Genomic DNA, 27,663 nt, shown 5'->3' with positions numbered 1-27,663 from the left:
TGATACAAAATTAATTTCAAATTTAAGCAGAAAAAATAGCAATGTTTTTCAGAATAAAGTGGGCAAAAATTTTGCCAAATGTACAAATCTACACCACTAGATTGTCCTGAGTCATGATACAAATTTATCTCGGGGGAGAATTTTAGTCACCATTAGCATATTTGAAACCAAAACTTGATTACGTCACAAATCATTCTCCTTTAATACTACATTCAATTTTTAATACTTAATTAAGGCAACCAAGTGAGACAATCAATTCCCATCCACTTATAAGACAGCCAAGCATCACATTTCCTTCAAGTTCTTTGCATCAAGAATTGGATCACGAAGTGTTCCAAACATCCAGTCCATCCAAATGGTGTAGTGACCATAATTGTGTCGATATGTTGTATGATGGATAGTGTGATAACCAGCCCCCATAACTGGCCAAACCTTACCATGTATGCAGTCATGGATGTTGGTTGTCCAAACTCCCTCACAAAATAGAAGAAACTCGTGAGAAAAAAAGTGTACTGGAATTATAAACAAAACGATCACATGGGGAATAGCCTGCAAAATCCCATCAAGAGGATGGAAAGCCAATCCTGGCAAAAAATATTAGCAGTTAGAACAATGTTTCTTTTAAATATCACTTAAGTCAGTTCATACATTCATCATATTTTGAGTCTGCACTCAAAATAAAATAAACTGTCCATGGTAACTGGGAAGAACATGGACACAAAAAGATAAGACAACAGACACAAGAAAGCATTGACCATTTCCAATATTCAACAATTAGACCAAAGAAATTCCACCAGAAATAGGACTGGCTGAAAATGAAAAGGAAAATCCAATCTCAGAAGAATATATTTATCTATCATATAAATTTTGCAATGCTCATTCAAACAAGAATATTTATATTCTGACATGAAAAGATAAACACCAAAAAAGAATGTGGCCAAGCATAATCTGATTAGAAAGTAACCTGAACAATTAAAACAAAATGACTTTATTAGGCAAAGAACAAATTCAATGGAAAGAATAGTTTTGATATGACAGCATTTCCCCAACAACAAGAATATTGACCCAAAATTAAAAAATTCAAATAATATTCATTAAGATTCAAAATCTCTGCTTTGCATAGCACACCATTTTCAGTATATAGGCCATTGGATATGTAATGTAACTATAGGTGTGTATTTGAGTATGTCAATCAATAAATAACTTCAAAAAATACTTGCACTAAAAAGTAGCAAAAACTCTGGAAAGAAACTTCCTTTTCTTAAGAGATTTTCCCTACAATAATCGATTTGTTTTGCCCTTTCATATATGCCTGTCCTAAAGAAGAGAAGAATTTACTTCTAAAAAATATAGATTCCAATAGTTGAACTTTTTGTGCAATAATTAGAAAAAAATTATGGATGTACACAAGTCAAAACACACTACACATGCATGCACACACAAAAAAGTCAAAGCACACAAAGTAGTAGAGAAGAACTATCACAATAAAAACCCAGGCTCAATCACCCCTGGGAACTTTTTGAAAAGCTCATGTTGCCTTAATGCAGCTAAAAGTGCACATTAAGCATGCATGGGGACCAGCCCCCTATTTGTATCACATGAGCCAGCAAGCCAATAAACCCTTATGGACCAATCAAATGTGTCTGTCTCCATGTGTGTGAATACTCACATATACAATATATATTCCACTAAACCCCCTTATATAGGAGATGGAAAATGCAAAATCATGGAAAGGGGATGCCATATGGGGAACAGAAAATGCAGGAGTGTGAAAAGTGTATGCCTAGAAGCATCCCAAATATTTTAAGAACAGTATCTTGACAAGCAAGAAACACAAGGACAGAAAGGCAAAGGTGGAGGATTTAAAGGTTAGAATGTGCTCTTATGGAACATAAAATTGAATATACACGTGCCTCAAGTGCAAACTTCTTCTCAAAAATTTTCCTATCATTTTTTGTTCGGTCATTCTATGCCTGTAGATTTCATTACTATCTGCTATTTTTAATGATTTTGTAGAGCTACTTGTAGTTTGCATGCTTAATCTTGTACAACCACTTGGAAGATACAACAAACTCCCCTTTCGGTCTAGGCACAATATCCCACACATCATTCTTGAGAATGGATTGATATTCCTCATCCATTGCATCTTTCCAAACCTGTTGTTTTGAGGCTTCCTCTACGCTGGAAGGTTCAGACTCAATAAGATTACACATCAATGCAACATAATTAGAGAATCTTTGTGGTCTTTTACTTTCTCTGAATGTGCCTCTAGGAGCGGCAAACGGTTATGCTTCCCGCAAAGTGTTTCTTGCCCAAAGAGGTCTCTTTCGAGACACAACAATATCTCTACACCAATCAGTGGGATCCAAAGGTTCAATTGGATCATCATTCATATCAAGTTCTGTAGACTCCCTCTGAATCTCAGGAGCATGATCAACATCCATGTCTTGAGGAGTCTCATCATCTATCTCCATGCGTGAACCCTTTGAGTTCCTGAATGCAACATCTTCCTCAAATGTGACATCCCTGCTTACTTCTATTTGCTTCTGACCAAGGATGTAAATACGGTAGGCTTTGGAGCTTTCATTGTAGCCCACAAATATCCCTCTCTTGCCATAAGGTTCTAACTTGGTCCTTTTGTCCTTGGGAATATGAACATACACAGGACAACCAAAGATTATCCAGTGACTGATATCAGGCTTGATCCTTGAAAAGGCTTCTTGAGGGGTCATATTTTGTAATATCCGATGAGGATATCTGTTCTGAACATACACTGTTGTTCTAGAGGCTTCTACCCATAGAAAATTCTAAAGGTCTTGATCATGAATCAAAGCTTTTGCAGCTTCAACAATAGATATGTTCTTCCTTTCTGCAACCCCATTTTGTTGAGGGTTGTAAGGGGCACAAAACTCCCTCTTGATCCCTACCTCAATACAGAAATTACGAAAGCTACCTGAGGTGTACTCACCTCCATTGTCAGACCTTAAAGTTTTAATTTTCTTCCCAGATAAATTTTCTACAAGAGCTTTAAACTATTTAAACCTACCTAGGACTTCATCAAACTCTTTAGACCTTAAGAAATAAATCCAAGTCTTCCTAGAGTAGTCATCTATGAAAGTTGCATAATACAAACATCCACTTGGGGATGGAATTGACATTGGACCACATAAATCTGAATGTACAAGATCTACTATTTCTTCAGACCTACTTTCACTGCTATGAAAAGGACTCTTAATATTTTTACCCATAACACAACCTTTACAAGTACCATCATGTACATGATTAAGTTTAGGAATACCTTTTACCATCTTCTCCAATGATGGAAGAGCCCTGAAGTGAAGATGTCCAAGTCTTTTGTGCCAAAGTTCGCTGGAACAGGAAGAATTATTTAGAGCTTGTACTGGAGGAGTGGAGAGTTTATACAAACTCTCATGTCGATTTCCGATTACACGAGCAATCTTGATGCTGGAGTTCTTAGGCCAAGCAAGAACTCTTCCTTCAGAAAATGCAATTTGATATCCTTTATCCTCCAAGGCTGAAATAGACACAAGGTTTCTTTTGATCCCCAGCACGAACAACACATCACTTAGGTGTAGAGAAACTCCAGATTCAAGGTTTAGAGATGTAGCACCAAATCCTCTTACTGAATAGCGTGCATCATCTCCAATGATAACTTGAAAATTTGACTCTTTTTCCACTAAATCAGAAAGGTGCTCCCAATAACCGGTGATATGTCGAGAGGCTCCACTATCAAATTAACCATGTATCACTGTTCATAGGAACATTGCTTGATAATGCTGATATGAAAAGAAAACCATTGTTGTTATCTTCAACCTCCTTTTGAGATGAGACTTCATTGATGTTTGCTCCTTGATGATTAGGTCTTGTCAAACAATCCCTTGCAAAGTGACCAAACTTGTCACACCTAAAACACTGGATGCGAGAGAGATCTTTCTTCCTCTTCCTAGAATCAGGTGCAGAATCTGATTTCGAATCTCTATTCCTTTTGAAGTTGCCCTTCTTCCAATTCTTACGTTTCTTGGTAGATTGAGTGGCAAGAACATGTGTATTTTCATTTTGAGAGCTCTTGATAATTCCTCTAGCGGTCAATCTTGATTCTTCTTGAATACAATCTGCACGAAGTCGATCAAACTTAGGTAATTTGGATCTTCCACTTATGCTTTGGATAAATGGCTCCCATGAATGAGGCAGACCATTCAAGGCTAGCATGACAAGGTCTTTATCAATCACTTGATCCCCAATTGTGCCTAGTTGATCTCTCAATTCTGAAATTTTCATGAAGTAGGTGATGACCGAATCTCCCTTTGCCATCTTCACTTAGTGGAGTTGCTGCCTCAAGGCAAGAGCCCTACTTAAGTTGTTAATTTCATATAAATCTTCCAAGGTTTTGAACATATCTCTCGCATTTGTCATCTTGGAGATGAGAGGCACCAAGTGATCCCTCACGGAGTCGATTAATATCTTCTTTGCTTTGATGGCATTTTTCTTGAATCAAAGCTTCTCCGCATGATCTTCAAGTTCGGATAAATCCTTTTCCTCCACGAATTGAAGAAGATCATTTTCTTCAAGTGTAATGAGCACTCTAAACTTCCATGAGGTGAAGTTAGATGCACCTTCAAGCCTATCTTCGACTTTAAGACCGTTCACCATTTTCAAGACTTAGAGAAACTACTCAATGGAGAGAGAGAGAGAGAGATAGACGAGAGAAAACTTAGAAGTTGTAGAGAATCTGATCACGATCTTCTTTCACTGTGGCTCTGATACCATGTTAAATTTATATGATCAGCTTATATAAATAGAAAATTCACAAAAAATGCACAGTGAATATCCTGGGAAAACCTTCCTCTCGAAGGTGAAAAACCCAGCATTAATGTTCCTTATTGTATTATCAATATAATAGATGTCTTTACAATGAATTGGCTTCAGTCTTGAAGTTGTATATGAATGATAACAATCTACAATCTGCTATAAGACTCGATCTTCCTTGATTAATTCACCAACTGCTGTAGATGAATATTAATGGACTGCTGAGTTAACTGCTGTAGAATGAATGCGCTTCGATCTGCAAGAGAAGGAGCACGATCTGCAGAAGTGAATCGCTGAAGATGGAGAACAGTCGATTGCTATGATGATGATTCGATATGTCTTTGGAGGAGAAGAAGAACCGAACTATATACCCACACATTTGGATATGTCAACCAGCACGTCTTCCTTCAAGAGTTGGCTCCTTATTAACAATCATATCTTTTCGCATATATTTAATTAACACGACTTTTTGTTAGAGAAAGTTTATATCTCAATATGTCTTATAATCCAAGGGTGGTGGATTAGACATAACACACATAATTGACACATTAGCAAATTGCTATGACTAAATTGTCTAAGGCCGATAGGCCAATTAGATAATTTAGTTCTCTATGTCGGCCAGAAGGATACTGAACAACGCTATTACATTAACACTTATCAACATCGTGCATTTGCCATACTATTTCCAAGATAGCAGCTCTATCAGACATAGTGCCATTGTAGCAGAAGACACCCTTATAACTGTGCAGTTATCATTAAGAAAACAATCACCCCAATTGTGACACAATGTAATTCTTGGAACAAATGCAAGGGTGAGAGGAATTTGGTAAAGTTTTATGTTATTCTCTTCCTCTCATGCCCAAGCTTTTCAAAACAAAAGCAACAAAGAAATCCTCAAAATTGCAACAGTTAGCACTAGAGCAATGGATATCCACGTGCACAGCCCCTCATCTATTTCAGCAGTATATGTCCTTGAGTTACTTAATCTAGAACAAGAAGCACACCTAATGCATCCTCCCATTCTCCAAAAAATACGTGCAGCAAAATATGGCATAATACAAAATACCATCTGAAGGTGCAAGAAGCTTCACTTCTTTTGAAATTTACCATTTCTTTATGCACATGTTCTGCCATAAGTAAACCATAATCAAATAACATATTCACATGAGAAATTTGGACATTGGTCACTACCATCACCAAACCTGTTTGAATTTGCTTCTTGTATTTGATGCCTAGCACTTGGCAAGGTGCTGAAAACGTCAGCCTGAAGTAGCCCTCAAATTTATCTAAATAAAAAGGCTCCAATTCATCTTTTTGAATAGTCTCCAATGGCCTTGTATTCTTATTTGCTCTTCACCTATGATCCGGAAGTCATATCACTCTATTGATATGCATGTCCTAGTGATACTCTTAGGCTAAGTTACCGGTTCAGGTTCGGGCACCGGTTCAGGTTCGAAGAACCCGGTACGCCGGTATTGCAAAATTTTGAAAAGGGGTTTGGGTTCGTTTGGGTTTGTTAGTACAAACACATGTAAATTTTATATATATATATTGATATTTGTGAAGCCTATAAGCATGAATTAAAATTTGCATGTCACATAGCATCATATAAACAACAAAACAAACATAAACTTGTAATCATAGCATCATGATCATACCATAATAGCATCATATACATCAAGTTTAATCTAAGTTGCCGGTTCGGATTCTGGTTTGTATTCTGGTTCGAGATTCTGGTTCGCAAATTCGTTCATTTTTTTGGGGGGGTGGGTTCGGGTTCGCTTTGGGTTCGTCCGTACAAAAACATATAGAAACAAAAAAATAAAAATATATACATATATGCAGCAGCAAATAAATAGCAAAATACACCACCATATATATTAATGTTGTAGACTTTTAGTCCAAATGGCAAATAACATAGCAAAATGCCAAAATACACCACCATATCAATGTTTATGTTAAAAAATAATAATGTCAACATTAACAATCAACCATCACTGATCAAATATCATCAAAAGTCATCAAACATATCATCATCATCCTCCTGTGGCAAATTAGAAGCACAAACAGTGCCACTGGCAGTGGTACTAGCAATCTCAGCCTCGGGAGCAGCCTCATGATCACCAAGTAGCTCATCATTATCATCATCAACTCCAAGTGCATTAAGGCGGGCAATTGAATCATCCAACTCTGCATGCTCTAGTTCAACATCCCAATGCTTTGCCTCCCCTTGTTTGTAGGTATTGTCTTTGTGTGTTAGGAGCCTCAAGTTTGAATGCACATAGACCAAGTCTTCCGCCTTCTTGGAATGTAGTTTATTGCGTTTTATTGAGTGTATGAAGGAGTATGTGCTCCAATTCCTCTCGGATGATGATGAACTAGCAACCTATCAAGATTTTCAATTTTGAAATCAGAGTTAAGAGTTATCAGTTTTGATTCTATGAATCATTGAATACAAATTTTAAGAATGAAGAAATTAGAAATTAGAACCTTAAGAGTTAAGAGCTTACTTGTGACAAAACTTTGACGGCAATGGGTTGTAGGTTCTGGTATATTTCTCCATGGTAGTACCACCATTTATGAGCATCAACATTTGCCTTGTCTTCAAGAGCCTCAATACCGCAATCATCCGTGCTTGTGAAACTCATGACTTCAGCCCTCACCACAGCCCGTAATGAATCTGGAAAGAGTCTACGAAGGGCTGCCTTGTACCCAATAGCAACTTCATGATCTCTATATGGGGCAACTCTAGTGCTACTCTTATTGAGGACCTCCCGACTATAGTATTTGGGGCTCAATGCAAAGGCAAGGAGATGCAAACGGGTAGTCATTTTGTTCCATCTCTCCACCATGATTTTTTGTATTTCCTTGAAGAATTTTTCTTCAGGATCTTGCTCTTTCTGATTTATGATTGTTTTCATATCCTTGATCATGGAGTCAATGCCATCATATACCTCACCCAAGCAAGGCCTATCCATGTCAGTGTATCGGTTCATGCTCAATATGGGCTCCGTAAATCTCAGGAGGTACTCAGCAAGATCCCACCAAGAGTCATCTAGTATCATTGCCTTAATGGCAGCTCCCCTTGTACCAATAGATTGCCTCCATATGCTCCAATTAGCATTGGTTACCATTCTAGACAATGCCTCTTTAACCTTCACAAGACGTCTCAAAACAATAGTTTGGGAGGCAAAACGGGTCTCGGCAACCTTTTTCAAAATCAAAACCAATAATAAATTATAAATCAAAATTAAAATTAAAAACTTTGAAAGTTTACTAAATAGTAAATACGAAACTAAAGTCTAAAACATATTTAAATTTTAAATAATTTAACTTACCTTCAAGAGCTCCAATCTCGAGAATTGTCTAAATATGGCTTGTGACATATGGTGATTCGTGATGAACATTTGGATCTCTTGGGCATCACCATACATTTTTTTGATCCACTCAATTTTATTGCCAATTTTTTGCAGCATTAGGTTGAGTGAGTGGACAGCACAAGGTGTCCAAAAAATGTGTTTATAACGCTCCTCAACCAATAACCCGGCAGCCCTACAATTTTTTGCATTGTCTGTTATCACTTGAACAACATTTTGAGGGCCAACTTGCTCAATGGCTTGGAAAAGAATGTTTGCAATGAATGGACTGTCCTTCAATTGCCCTTCACAATCCACTGCTCTCAAAAACATTGCACCTCTAGTGTACACTGCAAGAACATTGACCAAAGGGCAATTTCTTGCATCTTTCCATCCATCTGATACTATGGACACACCTGTTTCAATCCATGAATCCCTAATAGGCTTCAAGGAATTCTCTACATTTTTCACCTCTTTGTCCAATAAAATGGTGCGCACCTTCTCATACCCTGGGCCCTTGAACCCCCTTGGAGCCTCATTAATTGATCTCACCATTTTTTGCCAATACGGTGAGCAAACAACATTAAATGCCAATCCATTTGCATAGATGCATCTACCTATGTCTTCCTCGGCAATGTCTCCAGCCTCATTCTGAAATGACATTTCCAAGGGCCCCTTTGCTCTTTTATTTGTCACTGGTTGTTCAAGAAGATTCAAGAACGGATGGCCTTCTACGGATTGTTCATTGGAAGTTAAAGACATAGAGGCCTTTGTTGCTTTTTTACTTCTGGACCTTTCCAAAGTATGAGTAACTACATTCCCAACTGCTTCATCTGCTTGTCTTTGCTCTTCAATATATTTTAGTACAATATTGTTTGCAAGCAAGGTTTTAGGTCTAGGCTGCCCTGGAACTTTTGACTTGCCTGGACAAAACTTGATGCCTTTTTGAGGGATAAAGCACAAATGTGCTTTCACTCTACTATAAGAGCTTTTATATTCCTCTTTGCAATGCCTGCAAATCCAAAGGAAACCTCCTCCACCTGGTAGTTGCTGAACCATTTCCACATATTTCCATAGTGGAGAGCCTGGCTCTGTTCTGAACCGGGAGTCCCCAGTGCTAGAAGCACTTGCCATTCTATGAATGTTGAATCTATAAACATTAAACAACATACAAATCCACAAACCAAAATGAAAAAATATAATAAAAGTAGAACTAGAGAAATCATTTCATTTTGTAAAACAATGTAAAGAAAAATTTAAAAAACAAACAAAATCAACAAAAACCTACCTCTTTTGGTGAAATCTTCCTCTTCAATGTCTTTGAGGAGTTCTCAACACTTGCAACTACGTAGGAATAACTCACAAACCAGCTCAAAGCATGCAACTATCACCCTTCAACACTCCTTCAGCTATGGCAAGCAAACAAGAAAGTTTAGAAATGGAGCCAACGAGTTTTCTTTTTCATTCACAAATGCACAAATGAGAAAGGTTTTACCTATTTGACCTTTTTAGTGGTCTAATTTAGGGTTGGAGGGTCGAATAGACTAAATCAGGCAAAAAAAAACTTTTAAAAAGTTTAAAAAATGTCTTTTTCACCCAAATTCTTCCCGGGTTCTGCCGCTGGAACTGAAATTTGTTCCAAATACGCCAAAATTCGGCCAGGGTTCCTCTGAGAGAATTTGGGGAGAATTTGTAACGGACCAGTATTTGGTGCAAACCGAACCAGGACCCGTGGGTTTTTTGCAGAATCTGGCAACTTAGAGTTTAATATCAAAATGACAAAATATTCAAGTATCATTGTTTCAACTTTCAACAATATAAACTTAAAGTTTAATCATCAAATGGATCATCCAAAAGTGACTTTCTTTTCCAAAACCAACATGACACCCCTACCTTGGCATATACGGGTTTTTCTGTAGAAAAGAGAAATCATTTTCCAACAAATGACGCATTAGCTCTGACAGACAAAAGAAACTGCAGCCCAAAATTGTTTCAAAAAGAAACGCATAAAGCAGAAATTGGCGCTGGAAAGAACATTTCTGACAAAAAAAATCATCGAACAAACTCACAGCCACAAAAGAATAACGCATATTACTTGGAATATGCGCCATTTAATATGTGCCAAATACAACGGCTGCCAAAAAGAAACGAAGCTCAAGAATAAACACAAGGAATCGACAGCTCCAGACCACATACATATAGCTGTCAAGATAAACACTGCTGGGTTCGACCTGGGTCCGCCTGGGTTCGACTGGGTTCAACCCCGGGTTCGACTGGGTTCGACCAGGGTCGAACCACCTCTAGGTTTTTCGAACCCTGGTCGAACCCAGTTCGAACTGGACCCGTACCAGGGGGGCCCAGAGGCAAACCCGGTAACCTAGCTCTTAGGGATAACTGTACAAGGCATATTTAATGACTTGCCTGTAGATTCAAATTGAAGGTGGTTCTAACCAACTCTTTATTAATTGTGAATATAACTCTTTTATTAGTACCCTTAACCTCCCTGTTATTTGGATCATAATGCTTGCATAGGCAGCCTAATTGGTATTCATTCAAGAATGCAACTTGGCACAATAAATTTGGCTAGGTCAAACCTCCATGTATTATTCAAAAGGCTAGGTTTGAAGTATTTCTCAATGAATATCAAGCAATTTAAAAGGAGCCAACAGAATATAGACAGGCACTTGATAATTGATCCAACTCAAATCAATTTGGATATGCAACAGTGCCAAGTGCTGATGGGACAGGAGCTTAGCAGCTGGCAATTTTCTGCTGTAGTAATCATTACAGTTTCTTCTAATTTTAGTCATTTGATGCAGTTGGTGAGGATGTACCCACCTAGAATATTTATTTATATGATTTATACCTCAATTGTAAGGGGGCAGGGAGGGGGGGCAGCAATTTCACTTTGCAAAGACTCGGTTAAAATTTCTACAATTTTAGGAGATAAAAAACAGTTATTTGAAATGTCAACTTTTGGATTGAAAACATGTGCATGGCAATGCTTCCCAGCCTCTCAAATTTGCTGAATTTATACTGTTGTTTAGTTTGAACTTTGAAATAGATGGGTTTTTGCATGTTTATCAAAATTATACTACAGCAAGTGTTAGAAAATTCATTTTCACTTGACTTTAAAACCATTTAATAGTAATTGATCTAATATTCATTTGGGCTTAGCATCATTTCTTCTATTTGATTTCTATTACTTATGTGAGTTACAGTTCATGAGATCTGAAAGGAAATCCCACAATTAAGAATATCATCCATGGATCGAATCTTTCTTCCTTCTTATCCCTATTTCTGTTTTCAGTTTGATTTTTAAATTAAGTATGAAAATGTATTATAATTGAGTATTGGCATTTCGTTTGTTTTAATTTCTTTTAAGTTTTGGTTTGGCTTCTGTTTTGAGTAACTCAGTCTTAGGATGGTGATCCAGCAACTCATACACTGGAAACTAGGATTCCTCAAACAAGAGGAACTTGTTACATTAACTGTGCTGTATAAATCCTACATCAACACCACCGAACAGAAACATCCCAAAGTCACCATTTCCAGTTTCTGGCCCAAGGAATCCATTATGAACATGGTAACCAATTTTCGGTTCATAATAGTTGTTCACATCTCAGTATTCCAAAAAATTATAATCGTCACACTAGAATACAGACATGGAAAAATTAAGAATGAGTAAAAATTTGGCTGTTGATAGGTTCATAGCAGCCCTAAGTAGTAATAAAAATTGTAATTGATAATATTTGTGAACTAACATCCCCTTCTTTATGAATACCTGCAGTGCTTTTCCAATCCTTCCTTCCCCACAAGCCCAAGCATTGAGCCAAAATGGCACCCTATACATGGGATGTCCACATGCCCACAACCATAACTAGTTATCCATCTCTCATGCAGTGATAATTTAAATGACACACCCTTTGAAAACAGGTCTTTGAATTTTTTAAATCTAGGTCTAAACTATACTAAAAATGGCTCAATGTCAATTCTTTGACTGGGTATTCCTCTCTCTATGCAAGAAAAAAAAAGAGATCGATTGGGGAATCTTACTAAACAGGATTTTATTCATATGTTTTCTCACTCTTTGGGTTCTGCTGGGAAACAATTTTACCACTTTTGGACTTATGCACCATCTCCCTATAAGAGAGAAATATCCTAATCCAATTCACTAGTATAGGGAAGAACTTCTCTAAAGTATTTTTGGAGTTTGCTTTGGGCAGTTATGACAGATGCAAAACTCTAAAGAATAACAGCAACCCCTTTCCTGGGACTGACGACCCTATTAAATTATTAAAAGGAACAAACACCAAATCCTACCAAAACAGGCCCGAAACACAGAATGGAGCAGAAAAAACTAGCCATTATATTACTTGATTAATCTGCTGATCCATTTTACCTAAAACAACTGGTTCATCTGTTACAAATCATTATCAAATACTCATAAATCCATTGTAGTCTTAAGATTTTAGTCCAGCAAGATTAATTTTAATTCTATCCACTATCATCCTCATCTCAAAGCATCTTTTTTATAAGATCCTCTGCTGTTAAGGCAAATTGTCCTCTTGCACATCCATTCCATTTAACTTGGTTGCAATATTGTACTAATGTTTGTAAATCTGCTTATCCTAGCTCAGAACACAGGATCACTTGAAAGTAAACACCATGTACCTTATATTCATTCTACTATAAACACTTGCAGACAAGTAATGTTAAACTAGATGCCAAAACTATTGCATTTTGGAAACAAATGCAGCTCTTCTTTGAAATCAGGTAACAATCTAGTCATTTTAGTGTTCAGATACAGAAAAAATAATTATGTTAATGTAAAACTTCAGAAAACAATAAACTAAACAAATCAAAACTGTATACCAGCAAAAGGCGATAAAGTATTTTGCTTGTTGTAGATGTGATGAGTTGCATGAAGATGCTTGTACAGAGGTTTTATGTCATGCAACTCTCTGTGCATCCAGTAAATCCCAAACTCCACCAGTATTAAGTATAACACAATCAATGCAATATAAGTGAGCCAACCAACTTCACTTACACGAGCATAACACTTTGTCCAACCATGTTCAATCATATATTCTGACACCGTGGGAAGAGCAGTATACAAAGGCATGGCCTTCATAGAGACCGCTATCTGCAAGAAGATGGGTTCTTTTGAAGGTATATCCTCTGAAAAAGAATTGAATATTAACGTTAAACTTCATATCCTCCCATCAACCAAATATATAAAACAAATACTTCACATACCTTTAATCATAAGTGCAGATAAAAAATGGCAATAACGTTAAACTTTATGGAAAATGAATAACCAACTTCGGTTAAAATTTCTGAATAACATGTTAATAAAGTTCTTTGACAAACGTGAGTACAAAAGCCTCAATAATATGATCAAGAAACCACATGTACATATATTTGAGTATCATAGTCATCTGGAGATGTGAGGGTATTGATACAGGACTGGGGATGCCAATAAGGGATGGGGATAGTTTAAACTTTGAAGTAAGAAATAGCAACTGCAATGATAATGCACCAAGAAATATTGCTGGGGAACTTGCACATTATGCATGCACGTCAATATATTTTCTGTTCATCTATGTAATGTGGATATTGATACTACAGAGATTATATTTTCATTCATTGATAGGACTTGAATTGACAATCTGGTTTGCCTTAATATTCTATTAATCATTTTTTGTGTTCTCGATTTTAAAAACTTTCTTACAAGTTATTTCATAAGATTTAGCTTAGGTAATATGTCCATCCACTATTTTACATTGATTCAACATCTTTTATTATGTTTGAATGGTTAAAACATGATAAATGACAATACATACACACACACACACACACAAACACAATTCTTTAAAGATTGATATTACATTTCAATATATAACTGCCATCCTTGGTTCAGCTGGTCATCCAACCATGATTTCTAATTAAAGAACTTTACATGAAAACAAAAGCAACATCATGAGGAGAACTATTAAGTATCCTCCACCTCTCGTAGTGAAATACCCAAATGAAGTCCTTCACCATTTGCAAAACACAGAATTCTCTAAAGATTGATAGTACACATCAATATATAACTGCCATCCTTGGTTCAGCTCATCGTCCAACCATGATTTCTAATGAAAGCACTTTAATTAAGCATGAATGCATCATGATAAAGAGAACTACAAATTACCCTCCATCTCTTGTATTCACATGCCCAAACAAAAATCTGCCATTCACCCAAACTATGTTCTTCATCTCTTGTAGACATTACTAGCAAAACAATATTTGTAATTATTTGTGCCACATATTTTTCCATAAAAAAATGTTACTATTGTATCGGTAGATAGAATATTTACATATGCCGTTAGCTTGTTATGCTTGTAATGCATCTTTAGACAAAACTTCTTATTAGATTGTTATGGGTCACTCAACCGGTGCTCGGGCACTAAACACAGAAAAATCAGCCTTACTCTTTTATGACTTTTCTCATTTAGCTGAGCATCAATTTCCTAGCTACTAGCACTTGCACCAAAGCAGGTGCATATAAGGTTTCCTTGTTCAAGAGAGGATGGAATACTTAGTATTTTATTTTGTGTTGGCAAGTATCACAAAACACACATCAACACAATGGAAAGAAGGGGGCATGATAAAGCAAGGCAACCACTATGCCAAAAGCCTAGAATGGTAGTGAATGGCAACCACCAACGTTAAGAGTGAGATTTTCTTCTCACTAGCATGCTAGTGCAGGCCAACCCCCTTGCGGACACATGGCTATTGGTCCACCATCCAATTCCAATACATGCCCACCAACATGACGGAGGAACATCCGTTAGGGTTTAGCCATCATAGTGGGTTTTCGTCCAACAAGGACATTACATGCCCATTGTTTTCTACAAGGCTCAACCTGGAGACCTCGGCTATGATAGCAAGCAAAGCAACCACAACACCAAAGGCCCAAACTGATAGTAAATGGCTCCCACCAACATTAAGAGTGGGGTTTTCGTCCCACCAAAGTGTTAGCACAACCCAATCCCCTCATGGACACAAGGATATTGGCCCTACCATCTAGTTCAAGTACACACCCACCAACAAGATGAAAGAATGCCCATCAAGGTTTAGCCAAAATGCTAGGTTTTCATCCAACATGGACATTACAAGGGCAGAGCCCTTGATGGGTTCAAGGGACAACATGTGCCATTTCATAATTTTATCATTATTTTTCCTACAACACCAAGTCCTTACTATTGTTGAAACTTGGGAATGATTTGAAATGAGGCTTAGATGCCTATTTATAATTTTTTGTGAGTACATAAGGTTTGGGTAGTGCCCATTGACCATCAGGGTTAAAAGCTTGTGGCAAGTAGATCAAAAATGCTTTTTTTTTTTTTATATTGGCTTTTTCATTTTCCTACCAAGGGGGATGTGTTGTGACGTTTTCACACATCGCCCCATTGCAAATGGGGACCCCCACTTTTTTTTTGTTTTCTGCGATAGTTGTAGAGTCTTTTTGCTATTAGCCTTTCATTTGGAAGAGGTGTAGTATCTCAGGTGGCTAAAATGTAATCAAGACAAGGCTCTCTCTTTAGGATAAAGTGAGGTACAACACTTCCTTTGCCCTCCTAAGCCTTCAACCTGCCCCTCCCAGAACTACCAATGGGTGCCCAAGCCCAATCACTTCCATTTCCATCTCCCTTCCTTCCTTACACCCCTCTATGCCTTCACCACACTCTCCTATCCTCCATCTCACCTTCCTTCCTCACATTCACCTCTACTTCCTACCTTTCTTCCATTCCTTATCACCTCTTACCCTTCCATCTTCTCTCCATTTCCTTTCACCATTCCTCACTTCTTTTCACCTTCCTACCTTTCTTACCCTTCACCTATCATCACCACCTCACCTACATCTTCTATCCCTTCCTCCCTTTCACCTTTCTATCTTCTCACTTCACCTTCCCCCATGCTCCATCCATTCTACATTTCTACTTCCCCTTCACTTCCTTCCATTTCATCCCATATCTCTTGCCTTCCACCCATCCTTCTTCCTTAATCCTCTTCCATCCCTTATCCCTCCATTATCTTCTCTTCCTTCCATTACCACCTCTTAACTATTCCATTCACCTTCCCATTTCCTAACTTCCCTTCCCTACACCCACCCTTCCTTTCATCTGCTATGCTTCCTATCCTCCCACCTTCCTTTCCACCCATCTCCTACCCTATGATGTCCCCAAACTAGACCTCATCAAATATTGTTGATATTGATTGTATTATCTTTATAATAAAATTGATGTAGTTGAAACCAGATGGTTCAAAGACAAAGAATTAATAATGATCAAGATTATTATCACAGCGATCAGCATAACCAATAAGGGATTCACATTCAGATCAATCAAGGCATATTTAAGACTCATCTGATGAAGGACAATGATATTTATGAATTCTACTAATATGAAGAGGAATTACATACACCGATGGAGGAGACTTGTGAGCAACTATTAGATATTGCATCTCGACCATCAAAATTAAGCATTGACATGGAACAATAAAACAAGCATATTGATTATATATGAAGATGTCAGGAGATGAATGAATTCGACATTATTCCCCATTCAAATACATAAAACTCGATACAATACTCCACCCATTGTAATACATTCGAACCAATATGATTGGGTCCTTCTAGGATCACCTTTCCAAATACGAATAGAAGTTACGACTCAATAATTCAAACCCGCTATTGGATGAAGAGGGATCCACGTCAAGTCGGAATGATGAATCCCACAAGGCTTGTGCAACGAAGGCAACATTTCAACACCGATATCAAGTTTCTTCAATACTGAGGTGATTCACACATCTTTCTTATTTGAATTGAATCGGTATAACAAGTATCGCTAATATTGTTGGATGGCATAACAAATGACATTTGTAGCCAACTCAATACTTCCTTGTTGTAAGAACACGGATATCAAGTTTCTTCAATACTAAGGTGATTCACACATATTTCTTATTTGAACTGAATCAGTATAACAAGTATCGCTAATATTGTTGGATGGCACAACAAATAACATTTGTAGCCAACTCAATACTTCCTTGTTGTAAGTTGACGGAACACACAAAAGAATAAGTATTTCAAACACAATACGACACCTTTCACCTCCCAATGATTCAGATGAACAATGAGAGTGTCTTCATAACGTACCCGATATTTGGTGTTATCATAGGGGATCTTGACCAAATATAAGAGTAGATAGCCCTCATTGCAAAACCATTGGGAAAATTCGAAATTATTATTAAGAAAGCCCGATGAAGAATAAAGAATGGAATGGTGTGATTTGTATATAGCTCATTATGATTTGAGTGTCTTCCCGATATAAGGCACGATAGTTTGAGAGGCCATCTTTCTAAAAAATAATGATCTACGTGGCAAGGTTAATGATCAAGACACTATGAATGAGATGACAATATTGATCACTTATCGAGTCGCTGCTAAGAAAGGCGATCATCGATAGTACCAAGATTATCGACTAGCAACACATAATAGCAATGGGGTTCAAGATAGCAAATCTGGTAACAAGCATCAATCATTTCAAGGCGCGATTTGTAAATGAAATTAATATAACCACTACTGCTAGCATGAGAGTTGGTAAGGTGCGGTCAAAGAATATTGACCAAGGCAGAGTCGACATATGTGATAATTAAATACAACGATTATAATAAATTACCAATATGTCTAAAACCGATCTAACTAAAGGTGGCAACGGTTGCTTTTCATACAATTACGCAGCAATCATAATATGAAGTATAATTGGTATCCTTTGGAAGTAAACCAATGGTTATGAAGAAGTCTAATTATGACAAGAGATGTCTCATCAACTTTAAAAGGATGTCATCTATTGGTTTGAGCCGTATAAGAGCAAGTTCAAACATACTCAAATGAGAGGAAGGGATAGGTATGATTATTATAGGGAATAGCAAGGATTGGTATCCTTTGGAAGTAAACCAATGGTTATGAAGAAGTCTAATTATGACAAGAGATGTCTCATCAACTTTAAAAGGATGTCATCTATTGGTTTGAGCCGTATAAGAGCAAGTTCAAACACACTCAAATGAGAGGAAGGGATAGGTATGATTATTATAGGGAATAGCAAGGATTACACTATATTGCTGATTAAGACCCAAGAAGTACGACGGAGTACGCATTAATAATTACCAAGCCAGCAATAGGAGGAGAGATAATACGAAAGTGATTTAGAATAATGAATAATCAGGAGATAATAAATGACTATCAATTAAGAAAAGGAATGATTAATTGTGAAGGAACGTGACCCCAAGAAATGTCGCCCTTCAAAGATATATATAGTGAATAAAACATCCATTTTTGGAATTATGAACTGAAAACTTATCTCTTCTTTTTATCCATGTTTTATTTAAAGTCGGATCTAGCAATCAGATTAATGCCCCTAGTGAGCAATGTCATTGGCACAACATCGTGTGCACAATCTTATCAATTTCCAATTTGGAGGCAGCCCTCTAAGTTATGAATATATCAGCTGTAATCAGAGGAAGCTATCAAGATAAGTCCTATCTTCTGAATTGTTCTTAGAATTCTGTATTAAATATTATAATAAAATATCTTCAAGATTGTTAAAATTATATTTACAAATGTATTACAATTCTCACTTAAGTTGGAATTGTTGTCTCAGGGAAAAATTAAGGTAAATCCCAATCGGGGACATTAAATACCCCCATCCTACCTTAGCCTATCCCTTATACCTCCCTATCACCCGACACCTTCTTCACCACTCCCTTACCCCCTTTACTTCCCTTTCCTAACCTCACATCCCACCACAGAATTTATTTTACCCCCGTATCCCTTCCTTCCTACCCCTGTGGCTTTTCCTTACTGTATCCCCTCATCCTTTCTTGCCACGGTATCCCCTCAAAACCCATTCCCTTCATACCGCACTCCCCTTACACCTTATAACCTTCAATTCTCCTTCCAATAGCATGTCATTGCTTGGGCCCCACCAAAACCTTTGGAATGGACAGTGAAAATGTTTCTAAGGTATTTACAATGCCACATAGTAGAGGCCAGCCATTCCTTTGACTATTCAAAAAGCAAATTAAACCTTGCATTTCCAATTGTGCAAGCTAAAACAGCAACTTAAGGGAATACACCCATCCTTAGTCAAGGTGAATGTGCGACATAAGCAATACAAGCCCATCCTTAGTTTATAGAAACCAGCGAGAGGTGAGACCTATACTTGCAATGATTGGGAGTCAGCGATTCATCTATAGATTGCCTAATTGGAAATTAGAAATTTTGGCTAAGGCATGGAATTCCAAGGATATTTCATATTGGAAATTAAGAAAATTTGGCTAAGGCATGGAATTCCAAGAATATTTCATATTGGAAATTAAGAAAATTTGTAGAAGGCATGGAATTTCAAGGATATTTCATCCTTGTGCCAGGGACATTTCATCCTTAAGCTAAGGATATTGGCGACTTAAAGAAATCATGCATCCTTTGACCAAGGACATCACATCCTTTGACCAAGCACATCAGCGCATTAAGAATTTCGTGCCTTCCTTGTCTAAGGATATGTCATCCTTAGGCTAAGGATATTTCATCCCTAGGCTAAGGATCCTTAGACAAAGGATATGTGTGATACATCCTCCTTGGGCAATGACAATCAGCAATCCATGGATTAGCACCTCCTGTGCCACATGAAATCAATACAGATCAGACCTGTCTCAGACCTAAAACTTATCAAATCAAGCATATAAAAGTGAGAAATCAGACATAAATCAGGCCTGAGACACAAAATCAGACTTAAAATCAGATGTTTTGTGATCATAAAATTCATTTCCAGATTGTAGAGAGAGTTTTTATGGTGCAATTGTCAATGATATCAATTGGATTTGAATGCAAGGATTTTCAATTTTCAATTTCTATCATAACTAACTTCAGGTTTCATCTTTCTTCCAAGGTTTAAAGTGTTTCCTTTTATCTAATCCAGGTTTGATGCAAGCAATCATAAGACATAAAGGAGGAGCTTCACCACTTGAAAGTGATTTAAGATATACAAGGGATCAGCTCATGGTGATTCAAGGAAATGGATACAGGAGGGTAACAATGTGAAGATGGACAGCATTCACACTTCAAGGTACTAAAGATCTCAACATGAAGATATACATTTGAAGGAGATACCCAAATGGAGCTTGACAACATCTAGGATGAAAGGCTCAAGGTTTCAAATAAAGAAGGCTTCTATCACACCAACCTTATCAAGCATAAGGCGTCAACATCAAGCATTCAAGGAGGAATTTTCACAATCTTGAATTTCCTCCCGAAATCCAAGAAGATTGCTAGTACAAAGGAGTTTCCACACAAGACAAGGAGAATGCAAGTGATCAAGACAAGGGATAATTTCAGAAGAGTTAATCAAAGTTAGAAGATCGACATGAACAAAGTCATCATCACATGAGGAGCTTAGAAATGTTGACTATCAAGAGATATGCCTCATTCATTTACAACTTGTAATGAGTTACAAAGATCAAACAAGCTGAAGTGGCGTCTAATCTTCACTTATCAAATCACGTCCCTCTAAGATAAGGCATACAAATTCAATGAACCTGACTCATCCATCAAAGAAAATAACTACCACATGTGGGCACAAAGTCTGAGGCACTTACCGTCGTCATTCATTGGTTGAATTTTCAGAGGACATGTGTCCCATCAAATGTAATTTTGTCATTGATCAAACATTAAATGCTTTGCAATGGGTGTAACAAACCCTAATTAGGGTTTCTATCTTTCAATCTTAGCCATTGATTGTGAATCAATCTGAGCCACTCAATTGTAATGAGAGCACTATATAAGGCTCCACTTCTTCATTTGTAAAGGTTAATAGATAGTGAGTGGAAAATAGTTAGAGTAGAGTAGGAGGAGAAGGCAAAGATTGTTGCCAAAACATTGTTGCAAAAGGCATGTAAACTTCATTAAAGATATAGTGAAATTGATATGTTGATTCAACAATTTGCATGATCTCTACTTCTCATATTGTTTTCATGTTGTTTAGATGAATGGAAGAACTTTGTATATGATCAATGATGAAATTCGTATATCCATACTACTAACACTTGTCGATGGTAAACTGCCTTGCATAGTCAATTGGATCCATCTTAGCCAAGCTTAACTTCAATTATCAGCCCTTCATTGGTATGCATCAACTTGATGGTATCTATGCTTGTAGTGATGATTTGAAAATCATAAAGCTATCCTTAGAAGATCGCACTAGCCTTGTGGAGATGTTCACTACATGTCAAAGCAAGACTTAGTTAAATTTCACTAAAGATTGTCCATTGCTCTTAAATTCCTAGGAGTTAGATTAGATCTCTCTCAACCCCTATCATTGTTCCTTTTTTTTTCAAGCCAAGTTAGTTTCCATGTTCCAGCGAAATTCAAAGCATTCAACATAAGTCCACCTTGTGATCCTAGCAATATCACATCACATACAACTGAGTCTATCCAAGAGTACATCAAAACCTGACATTCGAGAACCTTGGAGTCGTCACATTTGATCACGCAACTTAGCATTTGGGGAGTCTTTGTTCAAGAGAGGATAGAATACTTAGTATTTTATTCTGTGTTGTATTGTGCATGAAAACACCATCAACAGGATGCATGTAATATCCCTTGCTAAATCTGATTGAAAATTTCTGATTTAAATGCTCAAGGAATATTGTCAAACACTTGTCATGAAACTTTTGTATTTGCTGATTGTGGTTTCTTTTTGATATTCTGATTTATGAGATGATAATATGCATTCATTGAACTCGAAAGGTCATATATCAAAGTCTGAAACTAAATGAGAATGCAATGTAACACCTACCACTAACCTTTCAATGACAATGTGTGACTGAAATCATATGAAATATGCATCCACAGCTGCTAGACATTTCTACAAACATTTGGCATGCATTCTAAGAAACCAAAATACGCTTACAGCATATTGTCATTAACACAAACACTTGTCATATATGCATATATGCCAATGAGTGGTACTAACAGCAATAAATGTAGCCTCCAACAATCTGAAAATCGCTTTTCAAACCCCTTTGAATTTCTGTAGATTAACTCTTCTAAAATGCATTAGTACTGTAGCGATTTACTATTCATGGGTACTGTGGCGTCACTATTCACGGGCACTGTAGCAGCTGATAAAAGCCTGCAATCTGCTCTTTAATGGCTACCAAGTAGAAGCCACAAGTCTCTAATTGATCAATATTTAAACCCCTTCAAACTCTTGATAAAATTCTCCAACTTTAAGCACAAATAGAACTCCTGGATGAAGCTCTCCCGAATGCCACAATTCAGTGGATATTTCACCACTTCACAGCAGCTGCAACATTGAAGAGTATCATGTTCTCCAATGTCCTGGAAATTCGAAACCCTTGGCTTCTTCCTCTCCAAAATTCTTCAAGTATCAAAATGCATAATTCACAATGAGGTTCAAGTTCTTCAAGACAATATATATATTTCCCTCACAAGTTCTATTTCTCCTTTGCTCATTAAATGATAATAAATGATAATAAAATTAGATGCACTTTATCATTTAATAAGTACCTTGATTTGAGAGTCTAATTAATTAATTCCAATGGCCCCAACTTATGATACCTTGACCCTCACTTAAGTTATATTATAACTTAATAATATAAGCTCAAAACCATTAATGTTTATTTAGACTAAATAAACATTAATATCTCCATTATTACTCATCCTTTTTGAACGTCGTCTAAACTGGGAGCTGACATGATGAAGCTGCATACGACCATACCCCTTTACTAAAAATAGCAGGGGTCCATCTCTAACATCTCTGACTTACTATAAATAGTAAGTAATGCATACGGAGTCCAAATGAAGGCGAACGAAAGCCAAACCTACAGAACTCTGACCACTGGAGAAGCTGCATCCCTCAAAGGACCCTCTATTCAATCTTATTAGCCTACGAGGGTCAGTAATAGGCTAATCCCATTGAATATCTGATGTCAACAAAAAGGGGACATCACAATGCATAGAATCCCAAGGAAATTTGAGAGAATTTTGGAACTCCCCTAGATGTCCCAAGGATGTCTAGAAGTCCCCAAACCAAGGGGATGTCCCTAGAAGAATCCCCTCTTTGAGGAGGGTGTCCCAAAAAATATCCATGGGTGGATAGCAAAGGTGGTGGGACGATGAGGGGGCATTTCCCCCAAGTTCCCACATCCTAGAAACCTCCCCATCCCAAAAACATGGGGATTTTGGGGGATTTGGGGAAAGGGGGGAAAGCATCCTCGTGCAATACTTTATGCAATACTTAACTCCACAATTCCCCACTAATAAGATTTTCGAGGTCATGTTTCCAACATCACTTTCAATAAGAAAAAGATTTAAAATATAAAAACTGCCTACAAATTAAGAAACATTATACTTATAAGTTATAACCCACAAGTACCCCTTATCAAATTTTGGAGGTGACATTTCCAGTGTCCTGTAGTGTCAAAAAATAACATAAACTTTCCTAGAGACAAGTAGCTTAGAACAAAGGTAGTGATTCACAACTTTGCAAAATATTTATGCTCAAGCTTATTAGATATGGATCTGAAGCATATATCTTTAATTTAAAATTTATTAACCAGGCCACGAAGAAATTCAAGAAAAGATCACAAAATTCTGAAAATAACAGTCACTAAGAAATTTCTGATTAATCATAAGATTTTGGCAACATTCTCTTTTTTTGCTATATATGCCCTCTGCCCTGTGGTTTTACCCTCATTCTGCATTTTCTTTTTTAAAACTGCAACACTGAACACAACATCCGAGTATCTGTACTTCCCCCTGCTTCTTTTTGAATCAGTGTTAGTTTTTAATCATATATTAGCTGGCTAGTTTCAAACTAACTATAAATTCCTATTTTGCTTATTTGGATGTGTATTTTCAATTTTAATAGATTTTAGCTTGGCTAGCATCTTCGGCTAGGTCATTGTAACTGTCCCCTGCAAGCATGTGCTTGGCCAGGATTTTTGAATTTTATAACTTTTTTTATATATTGAACTTTTCTTTACTAAATAAATAAATTTACCTTTAAACACAGATTTGATTAACATAGGCCTTGGGTTATTTATTCCTAATTTATTGCATTGCTTGTTTGAAATTGTATTCTGTGTATATTTTTGGCAATCAGGTGAGAAAACATTTTCCTCAATTGAGGAATGTAATCAAGAAACGGTGGTCTTCCAAGAAAGGCTTTTCATTTCATCTACAACTTTTATACCTATAAAGACAACACTAATTATCATGTACAACAGCTCTTTAATTCATGCAAGCTTCATTATTCAGACACATATCTTCTTTAAGTCTCCACTCTGTTGTTAAATCCATATTGCTCCGTATGAAGGGCATCAATTGATATCAGAGGCAAAATTCACCTTTCCTCCATATTCCAGTTTAAAATTATACTTTATCAGTTGACATTTGTATTTTGTAGTTTGTAATCGATTTTGAGGTTCTGACTTTGAAGTAGAACCATGTAGTAATGCACTAATCAGCAATCTCGAAATTAATGAGAAAACTCATGGTGTACACTCTCTTTTCCTTTCACTCTCTCACTCTCTAAGCAATCAGGATGACTTTAAATATAAAACCGTCAGTTATTTCTCCTTTTTGAATTTTGTTGCATTTTTTGGGTTACCAATTTTATCCCAAGAAATCGAAAATATCTTTATCTTTTGGTTTGCCAGTAAATCCCCAAGAAGAATATTTGCCTCATGGGATGAATTAAAAGAATTAACACCACCAAACCAGAACAGCTAGTGATGTCAGCTTGAGACTAGGGTGTCAAGGGATAAATTCATAGCCCCTGAAAACTTCAAAGTCTTTTCCAAATTTTATAGCTTCCTCAAAAGAAAAGGTAGATGGCACTAAGACTTTCAATTGTTGATTGACATTGACTTTAATCATTTGGGGAAGTGAGCATTATCCAACGACATTGAATAACACATACTCCAATTTTCTGCTAAAACAAGTACCTAGTTGGATTTCAAAATGTAGTTATTTGGGCAAATAGATCCTTCTTTCAAAGAATTATTCCTCGCTTCCTCACAAGTAAAGCCATGTGGCCTTGTGACTTTCAATTGTCCTGACTATTCGTTGATTTCACTCATTTGGGGAAAGCGTCTTGTGTCCAGTGACAAATAAAAAGGCACTACCCTAATTTAAAGACTGCCCTAATTCTCTGATATTTAAATAGTGCCTAACTAGATTTGAGTATGTACCCATTTGGCTTAACAGGCCCTTCTTTCACGGAAATGTCCAAGAAGGATTTCCTTTCAAGCTCTATATACTCAACCCTGCTGCACAAACAATTCTCATTTTATAGCAGATCTCAAAATATGTCCCTTAGCTAAATGGATGAATTCACAGAGCTATTTGCAATTTTTCTTTATTGACCAAGTTATTCTGCTGGTGTCAAAAGATTTGGGGACTTATATGTAAGCTAATATTGCATTTAGAGTTCAGCTTCCCCAAAAAAAGATGCAGGATTATAGAGGTTCTATATGCTCAAACCTTTTACACTAGCAATTTATTCAACCACAAAACTCAAAATATTCCGATCATTATGCTGAAATGAACAGAATTTAAAAACTAGCCTGGAAATACACCTCAGTGGCTATGTGGGTGTGGATAACACGGGAGGTATCACATTTAGAGATGACAGCTAATGAGATTTATGCATTTTAAGAAATCAGTTCACTTCTTTCAAAATAAATACACGAATTATAAGTTCTATATGCTCAAACCAACCGTAAAAGCAATCTATCTTCATGACAAAATGCAAACTATGCACATTCCTTAGCTGAAACAAATACCACTTGCAAAACTAGCCACAAATGAACCTTTATGGGTGTGCAGCCCAAATAAGATTTGTACACAGATCTCTCAGAAAATAATGCAGCCACAGAGAAGCTTTTCCCCAACTCTAAAAGAAATGGAAAAAAATTAAGATCTACGTAGGCTTGAGATTGGAGGAAACTATATGGTTAAGTGCACTTGTACCAGAATAGTACTGGGATGGATGATCTCCTAAGCAGTTCTAATTGTGCCAGCGTCACATAGCTGCAACGAGTGTTAAGTAGACTATTTATGATCAACGAGAGATGGGTTCTGATGAACCATTAGTCATGTAAAATGGTGACGAAGATTGACTTGAAATGATGCAGTTGAATCTATATGCTCAATCATGTTGAGCGAGCAATCCATCTTAACAACAGAACACAAGATATACACACCGAATAGCTGAAATTTAAAGGTTAATAGAATTAATCACCAATTTACCTCAGTTGTCATGTGGATGTGCAACCTAATAAGAATTGGACCCTCATAAGTTAATTAACAATACCTTTTCAAAGAACCAATTCATCTTCTCGCACAAACAAAATCTGCTTACTCAACCCTACGGTACAATGAATTCATGTCCCGAACAAAACCCAGATTATGCCCATCTCTTTCGCTGGAATGAATATCATTCATAAAACGAGCCAAAAATATGCATCTTATTCGCCATGTGGGTAGGCAGGCCTAATAAGACTTGGGCCTACTATGACAAACGCAAAGGAACAATTCAAAAAAATACTACGAGCTTTCTGAGATCCAATCTTGTTTCTTAGAGATCGAACTTAAATAAACTCTAGTATTCAGATACTAGGCCAATGAAATTTTTTATTGAGATGATTTTAAGAAAATAGCATACCTGCAGGTAAATAGGCATTGCGCTTCCAGTAATATATATAGAAGCACCAGAGTCCTCCGCTTACGAAATAAACAAGAATCCCAGCAATGTAATTGCGCAGCCATGTCTGCAAATATTTAGGCAATGGCGACCAAATGTGCCTTGGCACAAGTGGGCCCAGCACCAGGCTATTATACCAATCTGTCTCTTCCACAAACATCTGCAAGTATTCAGAGCTCCCCTTGCCATTTGCATTCCATAACTTCTTGTCAGATGAGGAAGCATTTGCAATTACAGACTGAGATGCAGCCGAAAAATCCAAAAACGTTAAGCTGAACGCTACGAAAACAAGGATACCCAACTGAAATCTTTGAAATCCCTTCATGATTAGCGATTTGGGTAATGATCAAAATCAATCAAATCTACAGAAAGTACAATGTGAATTTAAGCATACTAGCTTTAGAAAGGACAGCATGAGGTCACAGTTTCAAAACAGCATCCTGCGGCACTATTAAATACAAATATAAACAATATGGGTATCTTTAACAACTAAGTTATTATGATATCTGGGCTGTGCAGGATGGGTGTTTGGATTCAGGGTTATCGTTATATTCGAACTGGTTTACCTAGATTTGGGGAAAATCTCGGGCACAAATTGTAGGTTGCCATCTAGGTTTCTTATAGAAAATAGAATATCTATGTCCATC

The 27,663-nt window shown here is 36.9% G+C and overlaps 2 protein-coding genes across 3 annotated transcripts; both read right to left on the bottom strand.

Annotated features, from left to right (window-relative positions):
• Nucleotides 1-27,658, bottom strand: LOC131073260 (delta(7)-sterol-C5(6)-desaturase). Its single transcript, XM_058009667.2, has 3 exons — nt 26,978-27,658; nt 13,059-13,364; nt 1-584 (listed from the first exon to the last, which is right to left on the bottom strand). The coding sequence occupies exons 1-3, from the start codon at nt 27,339-27,341 to the stop codon at nt 286-288; spliced, it is 969 nt and encodes a 322-aa protein (XP_057865650.2). The 5' UTR covers nt 27,342-27,658; the 3' UTR covers nt 1-285.
• Nucleotides 591-13,051, bottom strand: LOC131073259 (uncharacterized). 2 transcript variants are annotated; one of them, XM_058009666.2, is made up of 4 exons: nt 9,472-13,051; nt 8,166-9,333; nt 7,338-8,036; nt 591-7,213 (listed from the first exon to the last, which is right to left on the bottom strand). In XM_058009666.2, exons 2-4 carry the CDS (start codon nt 9,315-9,317, stop codon nt 6,839-6,841), a joined length of 2,226 nt encoding a protein of 741 aa, XP_057865649.2. In that variant the 5' UTR covers nt 9,318-9,333; nt 9,472-13,051; the 3' UTR covers nt 591-6,838. The 2 variants fall into 2 exon arrangements, with proteins under 2 accessions (XP_057865649.2, XP_057865648.2); XM_058009665.2 differs by having other exon boundaries at nt 8,166-13,051.
• Nucleotides 27,659-27,663: the final 5 nt, after the last annotated feature.

This window comes from Cryptomeria japonica, chromosome 2, assembly GCF_030272615.1.
Source record: "Cryptomeria japonica chromosome 2, Sugi_1.0, whole genome shotgun sequence".
NCBI lineage: Eukaryota > Viridiplantae > Streptophyta > Pinopsida > Cupressales > Cupressaceae > Cryptomeria > Cryptomeria japonica.
This window is presented reverse-complemented; position numbering and strand designations above follow the sequence as displayed.

Coding starts and splice junctions, on each gene's coding strand:
- LOC131073260 (XM_058009667.2), bottom strand. CDS start 27,341: ATGAAGGGATTTCAAAGATTTCAGTTGGGTATCCTTGTTTTCGTAGCG. Junction 13,365..26,977: donor CAATGCCTATTTACCTGCAG/GTATGCTATTTT, acceptor ATTCTTTTTCAG/AGGATATACCTTCAAAAGAA. Junction 585..13,058: donor TACTTTATCGCCTTTTGCTG/GTATACAGTTTT, acceptor ATTTTTTGCCAG/GATTGGCTTTCCATCCTCTT.
- LOC131073259 (XM_058009665.2), bottom strand. CDS start 9,353: ATGTTGTTTAATGTTTATAGATTCAACATTCATAGAATGGCAAGTGCT. Junction 8,037..8,165: donor CGAGATTGGAGCTCTTGAAG/GTAAGTTAAATT, acceptor ATTTTGAAAAAG/GTTGCCGAGACCCGTTTTGC. Junction 7,214..7,337: donor CCGTCAAAGTTTTGTCACAA/GTAAGCTCTTAA, acceptor AAATCTTGATAG/GTTGCTAGTTCATCATCATC.